The 9,006-nt window shown below is 49.8% G+C and overlaps 1 protein-coding gene across 1 annotated transcript in view; it reads left to right on the forward strand.

Moving 5' to 3' along the window:
* Positions 1-7,305, forward strand: part of Lrrc27 (leucine rich repeat containing 27) — a 27,911-nt gene extending 20,606 nt beyond the window's left edge. The window contains exons 9-11 of the mRNA XM_021194701.1: positions 1,592-1,710; positions 2,987-3,110; positions 6,961-7,305. Coding sequence (XP_021050360.1) covers positions 1,592-1,710; positions 2,987-3,110; positions 6,961-7,107 — 390 coding nt within the window. The 3' untranslated portion in view covers positions 7,108-7,305. The remainder of the gene's footprint in view (positions 1-1,591; positions 1,711-2,986; positions 3,111-6,960) is intronic.
* The last annotated feature ends 1,701 nt before the right edge of the window (positions 7,306-9,006 follow it).

Consider the following 9,006-nt stretch of genomic DNA (forward strand, 5'->3'; position numbering starts at 1 on the left):
GAAGAAGAAGGAGGGGGAGGAGGAGGAGGAGGAGGAGGAGGGGGAGAGGAGAGAGAGAGCCCAGAGTTGGGGGGCAGGGTATGCCAGGTAGGGACTGAGGGATTCAGGGAAAACCTGGAAGCCAGGTCTGCTTTAATGTGTAAAATATGCACCTAAGTCTCTTGTCCCAGGGTCCAAAACCAAATATGAAGTTTCCTTGCCTCCAATATTAAGAGTAAACAAGACAGCTCAGGTCCTGAAGGAGCCAGGATTAGGGCTGAGTCTTGCTTGGCTCTTGAGACTGAGCAGAGCAAAGAAGGTACAGGCAAGCCTGGTGTGGTGGTGCACACCTTTAATCCCAGCAGGCAGATTTCTGAGTTCAAGGCCAGCCTGGTCTACAGAGTGAGTTCCAGGACAGCCAAAGCTACACAGAGAAACCCTGTCTCAAAAACAAAAAAGAAAAAAAAATGTTAAAAGAAGGTACAGGCACTGGGTAGGCATGAGAAGCTGGAAACAGACAGGAGATCTCTTGGGTCATAGTCAGAGGAGAATTTGGAGACTAGCCTGGATTTGATAAGTCTGTGACTTGGGAGTAGAGAGGCCCTGGAGGAAGGCCACAGCAATCAGGAGACAAGGTGACCCAGGCTATAGGGCAGAAGGCAGGGTTGCTGCCAGTCCAGTGTCTCCGCGGACTACAGTGGGTAAGGAAGGCCAAATAGGGTATGGGTGGCTGTAAAGCTTGAGTGTCATCAGGCTGTCTAGAAATAAGAGGTGTGCCTGGGGTGGAGGCTGTGAGGAGTGGGCTGTTTTCATGACTCCAAGTAACCCCTTAATATTACAGAGAGCACATAATTCTCTGCTCTGGGCCGGGCCCATCTCCCCATGCCCTGTTCCCACAGCTCAGTGAGATCAGAGACGAGGGCCACTGTGGCAACATGGCAAAAGGGCTGTGGAATGTCCTGGAGACACACTGAGAGCACTGTTGAAAGATCTAGCACTACTTGGCCTTGAGGGCTGGAATGTGTGTGTGTGTGTGTGTGTGTGTGTGTGTGTGTGTGCACACGCATGTGCATGTGACTATGCCAAATAGCACATCTGGACATGCCCTGGTATCCCTCAGAATGGGGGGGACAACGGAGACACCTGTAGGTTTATCACCTGTAGATATGTAGATATGTAGATCCATGGCCAGCAACGCTATCCTGCTGGCAGGCTGGCCAAGTTTAAGGCCTGTACTTGGTATACTCAGTTTGTATCAGCACTTATGTATTAACTTGAAGCTTTGTGATTTTAAAGCTAATTCACACCTGTATGAATGACTTGGGTTAGCCGTGTGTCTTCTGTCATGTGACAGACTCTCAGGGTATCCTGGGTCAACTCTAGCAACCTTGAGCATACCAGTGTTCCTTGGTCAACACTGCTTGTACTCCAACCTGTGCTGTCGGGGCCTTTGAGCAATGTGGGGATGTTGGTAAAGAATGTCCTCTCCTCTGTGTAGACCCTGGGTGGCCTAGCAGGGTGGAGGGAAAGCTCACGAGCCTGGCAAGTGGGCCTGAGGTAAGAGCAGCCTCCTCGCCCATTGATGGGAATACCTTGTTGTGGTTTCTTTTAGATGGCATTGAAGATTCCCTTTGCCACAGATATGACAGACTATGAGAAAATGCCAGTGAGCCCATTTGAGAAAGTGAAGCCCAGCGGAGAGGGGACAGCACAAAAGACTATAGAAATAAGGTTAGTGACAGTTGTGTATTCTGGGCTCCCCAGCTGAGTGCCTCTGAGTGTCCAGCCCTATGTGAGTACTCAGCACAGTGAACAATCTGGGAAGACATGGTCCCTGCTCTTGGATTGGAGTTCTATCACCCTGCCAGATGATCAGGAAGTCTTAGAAGACCCCCCCCACACACACACACACAGGGGTACTCCTGTAGCCCCACCCCCAGTCCTGCCCCAGCTATTCCAGTGCCTGAGCACTTGTCTCACCCCTATCCCTGACCTTTCAGCCCTCAGGGCTACCCCTAACCTTCCCATAGTGGTATGTTGGGTATGGCTTCTGCCAAAAGAAAGACAGGAAAACCCATGAGAAGGCCAGTTCATGGTACCTTAGGATTTGACGTCCTAGTATCAGAACCCCTGTCCAGAGGAACACTAGGCTACTAACAAGGATAGTGGAATGTCAATTGGCCAGTTGGCAGACCCATCTGTAGCTCAGGACAGCTATAAAAGACCCAACTGGGGAGGGGAGAGATCTGAGCCAAGCCACTGAGACCCTGGAGAAGCATTGCAGTGTCCAGTGCAGGTAGCAGAGAGCTAAGTGTGCAGGATGGGATGGGAAGGGGTTCCCTGCATTAGCCAGAGAGGTTCCTGGCCTCTTTCTGCCATTCTAAATCATTGCATCTACAGTCAAGAAATAGTAACCTTAGAGTCATAGTTAACAGAGATAGAAATGCGTTTAAAAATCTCAGGTCAATGAGACATTCTGCTCTGTCTAAAGTTTCAATAAATCTAGTAAATCTGTTTTACCCAAGAAATGCTGTTCTCCACATGCAGAGAACCAGCTCCTAGCTACCCACAGCCACACATGGACTTGAGGGATTTATGTTTATGTGTATGGGTGTTTTGCCTGCGTGTGTGTCTGTGTACCTTGTGTGAATAGTGCCCGAGGAGACCAGAAGAGGGTGTCATATCTTTTGTAACCAAGTTACAGGTGGTTATTAGCCACCACGAGGGTCCTGGGAACTGAACCTAGTTCCTATGCAAGATCCACAGTGCTCTTAACTTCTGAGCTTGCTCTCCAGTCCCAACTGGAGGGTGTTTAAACATAGTGGCTGTGTGGATAAAGACATTGCCTCAAGCCCAGCATCTCTAGGGGGAGGCAAGGAGCCATGCCATAGCTACCTGGTGCCTCAGGAGGGCTAGTGGACTTCGGGGGAAAGGTACTGTCCCTCTGATTGCAATGGGCACTTCTAGCCTAAGGTCAGCATTCAAACAGTAAGCCTCTGTGTTCCAGTGCCTCACCATTGGCAGAGCTGGAGGACAAGATAAAGCAGCACACACAGCAGATCCGCGCTCGAAGTTTCCTGGGTACAAACCCAATGCAAGACATTAAGACGGCCAACCAGGACCTGGAAACTGTGAGTATCTGTTGCCTGTTTGGGAATGTGTCACTAATGGAAGGGAATCCTTTATACCACTGCAGAGTACATACCCTCTAACCATGTGTTTCATCTATGCAGTGTCTGTAGTAGGTGCAGAGGGCAGCTCCAGAAAAAATAGCCTGGCCACATTTTTGAGTCCTCAGCTGCACCAGACATAATGGGATGAACATAGCTTAGGGCCTTTGAGGATAGGGATGGGCATCAGGTCTAGAACTGGTCTACTCCGTGAGTCTGTGGAGTCATTGTTTAAGGCCTCACACCCAGATGGTCGTTGAAGCCCTGTGCTGGCTGAAAGGGAACTGTTTGGAAAGGGCTCATTGCTGTAGCCTAGAGAGAGAACACTGTGCCAAATTCACAGGGATCCGTATGACCATGTCCCTGAGCTCCTACACAGAGCAAATAGTGCCCCTAAACTCTCCCCCAGACTCTTGAAGTTAAATCTCATCCCTCCATAGTTATTGACATCATCAGCATCCGCCCTGTGCCTCAGTGTCCCTGCTTGTGAGAGAAGCACAGAGCAGAAGCCCTTCCTGTGCTGACAAGAAGCTGCTGGAAGCAAGCAGAGGTTTTGTGATAGTGGTATCTGGATGCCCACAACTCCGCCATTGCCTAGTTCCGGGTCAGTCTGGCACTGGCTCAAGACCAGGCTTTTCTGACAGCTTGTCTGCGGCTCCATGTCTATTCTGTCCAGATAGACAAAAGTAGACCCTGGCCTCAACCCCACCATGAGGTGGAATCTTCCAAGTCAGCGCTGCACATTTACAGCCAGACTCATCACCACTCTCCACAGCCAGAAAACCAACAACCAACCAACGGAGCTGCTCTTCTAGACAGGCACAGTGGAGGCAAAACAGCTTTGAGGTGAAAACCGTGGATGCCCAGTCACACTTGCAGGGAGTCTGCAGCCTTGGGCTCTGGCTTCCCCCAAGAAGCCACACCCCTGGTTTTCAGTCACTGTTATCTGACCTTTGGCATAATAACTGAGCCAGCAAAGTTTTATAAGAAGAAAGTCCCTGGAGATATAGTATTAAGAGCATGGAGAGAGAGAGAGACAGAGACAGAGACAGAGACAGACAGACAGACAGACAGACAGACAGAGAACCGGCTAGTTGTGAGATTTACCCTATAGAACCCCAGAACACAAGAATGCAAACCTAGGCCAAATCCTAGCATAGATTTGGTTCCAAATCCCACTCCTAGCAGAGAGGCTATTGGCAAGCGATAGGTGTATGAGGGAGGATGCCCTAGGGGGTCTGCCCCCAAGTGATGGTGTAGCCCCTGGCCAATCCACCATGCCTCAGTGAGCCACACATCCACAACTATTTGGGAAGCACAAATTGGTCTTAATGAGATTTCTAGTGGGGGGACACAAAGTTAGGTGGGTCGGGGGTGTGGATCTGGGGAGAATCGGAAGAGGGGGAAAATATGATGAAAACATGATGGACAAAATTTTCAAAGAACTAATACAAAAGTTAAAAAAAAAAAAAAACATATGCAAACCTGGAGACAGTAGGTAAGAGCTGAGAGTCTGTCCCTGGGCAGTCACCACTGTCTCCACTGACCCACCCAGCAGAACCTGACCTTCCTGGGGAGTCAGGTGTGGTGACAATGGCCATGTGACGCCTGCCTGAGCTCTGGAAAGGACCTGTCACCCAGGTGAGCAGGTCCTGGGATCCTAGGGACCTGGAAAGGGAGCCATGACTCCATGGCTATCCAGCTGTCTCTGTCACAAAGCCTCTGCTCTCCCCCAGCCGGATAGGCTGCCCCTGTCAAGGCAGGAAGAACCTTCCTTACTCTCCTGACAAACAGACTACACAGGTATTCCCTGGAACCGACCTGATTCAGAGTGGCCAGTGGGTGCCCAGCGACATCTATGAGGTCTGGAGATAATGGGATCTTCTCCTGATGGATGGGGAACCAGCCTGCACCCAGCCGGCAGGAGAGGCCTCAGCAAGCCTGCAGGAAAGCCAGAAGGAAAAAACAGATAACAAGTTTAAGAAACACACAGTAGGGCTGGAGCACTGCTCCTCCTCTGGAGGACCCAAATTCAGTTCCCAGCACCCACATGACAGCTTGCGACCATGTTTAACTCCAGTTCCAGAGGACCCAGTGCCATCTTTGACCTCCCTTGGCACCAGGCACTCAGGTGGTACACATACTGCAGGCAAAAACTCATGCACATAGGACAAACACATCTACAAAATGTGAAGAGCAAGATGATGATGATGATGACAACAGTGATGATAGCATTAGTTCCTGGGCACTGGTAGAAACACAGCAAGTGCCTGGAGATGAGATTAAATAAATGCCCCAGGAAGCACAATGTAAAGAAAAGGGGATGTGAACAACAGAGTTGAAACCAGATTTTAAGGCAACAACAACTAGAAGATTGGTCCAGGAGGTTCAGCATGTGTTAGCATATTCCAGGAGATGCCAGAGCAAGTGAAGGGAACATTTAAAAATAAAAAATTAGCTTCTCTAACATGTGTGAAACCCCGAGGCTGCTCTGCAGCGCACAAGACATGCTGCCACATGCTTACAATGCCAGGGCTTAGGAGTAGAGGGAGGAGGATAAGGAGTCCAAGGTCATGCTTGCCTACATAGTGGGGCACAAGCTACAGCCTACGTAACACCCTGTCTCAAAAGAGAACAAAGCACAGTTAGAGAAAGGGTAGGCTGCCTGTTAGGAGCTTGAAGTCCTGACCAAGGACTGAACAATCCCACTGCCAGAGTGATCATGGAGGATGAGGCCAGAGCAGCAGAAATGATGCCATTGGGGACACGCAGGCCCACAAAAGTGTCATGTTCTGCCCAGCCTCTCCAGAGGACACAGAATAAATTCTGCCCTCAGAGGTTGTCTGAAAGGGAGAAGCAGAGCAAGGAAAAGAAAAGAAGGGAAGGGAAGGAAAGGAAAGCCAGAAGACCTTATTTGCCAGGGGACCAGAGGACGAGAGCACCTGGTTGAGAGGCAGGTTTGTCCAGGAGCAGAGGCTTAGGAGCGGTGTCCAGTTCGGAAACACTGAGTGACAGGCACAAACTGAGGCTCTGCGAGGTAGATGCTAAGCAGCCAACAGCAATGCTGACTGGAGTGGGGTGGACCTGAGAGCAGCCACACCCACAACTGGGCTGAGGCTTCTGCGGGGCGGGGGCATCTCTGGGACTGGGCCAAGATGGGCTGGACTTGAGGAGACCAGCGGAAGGGGTGAGGGTGACCTAAGGATCAGGCAGCTGGCCACAGCAGACAGACACTGGGCAGGCAGAGGTAAGAAGAGCCCACCTGTGACTACCAGGCTTCTCCTGTGTGTTCACTGTTTCCTACTTGGCAGGTGGGCTGGGGAACAGGAAACACAAGGCACACACCTGACTCAGGCTGGGCAGTTTCCTTCCTTGGCCCTCTCTGGCTGGCTGGCTCAGCTCCTGGGCAGTTAGAAACTTTGGCTGGGATTATGTTTTGGGTGATGTCCCACCACAAGCCATGGCAGTGTGGTACCAGGGGGGTACCAGGGGTACCAGCCTCAGCGGGTTTCTCTTTTTTCCCCATTCATACTGCTGCCTGCACAGGAGTCTTGGGGGACATGCTGGGGGGACTCCGTGGCAAGTGGCTCACAAGATTGCTAAAATTGTGGAAAGGGTGGTACAAGAACTACCAGATGTCCAGGTTGTGTGGCCCCTTCACTCCACTGAGGCGACTACACTAAGATGCAGTCTGTGGGTGTTTGGGGAAAAGGTATTCTGAGTGCACACTGTACATACCCCCTATGCACCAAAATAGGGGTTCATTTGTCATGTCTGATCTAACTTACACCTCTTTCTCTTCTCCCCAAAGACTAAGAAACTTCAGGAGGAGTTAAGGAAACTGAAACTGGAGATGACCTTGAACAAAGACCATCCATTTCCATCTTTCACTGGAAACCTTTCACTTCACCCACCAGCATCACAGCCTCAAAATATATTTTTTAACACAAAATACTAGGAAAGTAGTGCTGTCAGCAGGGATGACAAGTACCTCCCACAGTGAGGAGCTGCTGTCCCCTATGTGGTGTGGGGACTGGCCTGGATGACAACTAGTGGGTCTCCAGCTGCCCCACAGGCTACAGCTTTTAATAGACCAGATTCCTTTCTGAGGCTATAGAAGGTTTAGCTGCATTAAAAGGAAGAATGCTGTAAGCAAGCCAAACTGTTCTCTTCTGTCGCTGTTTCCACCAATCAGGTTGACAGAGGCCTCCAGCCAAGCCACAAGGGTGTCCTAATTTCCATTGATCCATGGGGAGGGGAGGCTGCTGGCCTGACTTCTGCAGCTCCATCTTTGTTCAGATGGGGCTTAGTGGGGCATGTTATCCTGTTCAAACCAGTGTCCTCTGGCTTGACCCTTCGTTTACACAGGGACAGTGACACCTAGCCCCAGTCATGTCTCTGCCCTGTAGGATCCCTGGGAAACTGCCCACCCCCAACTTTTAAATCTACTCTTGATACCACCCCACCTCCCTAATCCTTCTGCCACTCATTTGGAGGCTGCATGGCAAATTGCAGCTCTGAATGTGACTATAAACTCAAGGCTTTTTCTTCAGCATGTTAGGGATAGACAGAACACTATTCAGGCTTTCTGTTTCCTCTTGTGTAAGTTCTGGTTAAGACTTGAATTGATCCTGACAGAACCCCTGGCTTCTAGATCCTTTGGAGTATCTATGGAACTTGAACTTCCCTCTTGTAGATTCTGGGGATGGTCTAAGATGAACACTCCTCTCCTGAGCTGGGGTAGCCCCTCACCCTGGGAAATTGAGGGTATCAAGGTGGGGTGGTCCCTGCCTTCTAGTGGATGTTGAATGTTTGAATGGATATAACCCCTCTCCTGGTAGATTTGGGTCAGAGGGTGGTCACTTCCCTCCTGGCTTCTACTCTGCTGATGTGTTTGTCTGAGCACATAACCAGGGAACATGGAGTCCTCTTTTGAATTTATTAGACTTATAAACAAAAAGAATTTGAGAACATATTTGAAGGGTTAGAGCGATGGCACAGTGGATAAGACCAGTGGCTGCTCTTCCAGAGGAGCCAGCCACACAGCAGCTCACAATCATCTGTAATTCCAGTTCCAGGGGAACCAAAACCCCCTTTCTGGTGTCTGTTGGCATAAGGTACTTACATCATACATGTAGGCAACACACAATAAAATAAAAGTAATTTTAAAAAACAGACTTGGAAGGAAGCTCAAGGACCATTTTATTAGAGTTTGAGAAAAAAAATCAAGGCAGGAAAGCTGGAAATCACAGTCGCTTCTGGGACATGGGAAAGCGGTAGGAAGAAAGCCGTTCCTGTAGTGTGTGTGTGTGTGTGTGTGTGTGTGTGAATTCTTCCATTATGTGGAATGGAGTTTAGGGTGTCAGGCTTGGCAACACATATCTTTACTGGCAAAACCATCTTCCTGGCCCATGAGACATTGTTTTAAAATTAGTGATAGTCAGCTCTGAGCAGCTACATGGGGGTGGGATGGACCTTCAGAGAAGCATGAGAATGCCCTGGGGTTAGTGCAGACAAGCTTAGCAGCTTGGCTGACTTCAAAAAAAGACATAGGAAGAGGGAGAAGGGGGCCAGGGAGATGGGTCAGCTGTAAAGCATGCTTGCTGATAAGCCTGATGGTGACTTTAGTCCCGAGAGCCCACGTGGTAGGAAAGAACTAGCTTCCTTGTGGCCATCACAGTGCCATGGCTGGTACACACTGGTGTGCACATACACACCAAGATGTTTACATTCTTTTAATTAAAAGAGGACCTTGTACTCGAGCGGTGGTGTACTCAGGTGAAGGCAGGTGGGTCTCTCTGAGTTCTAAGCCAACCCTGATCTAAAGAAGTTAAACCAGGAGGAGGAGGAGGAGGAG

The sequence above is a fragment of the Mus pahari genome, chromosome 1, assembly GCF_900095145.1.
Source record: "Mus pahari chromosome 1, PAHARI_EIJ_v1.1, whole genome shotgun sequence".
Taxonomy (NCBI): Eukaryota; Metazoa; Chordata; class Mammalia; order Rodentia; family Muridae; genus Mus; species Mus pahari.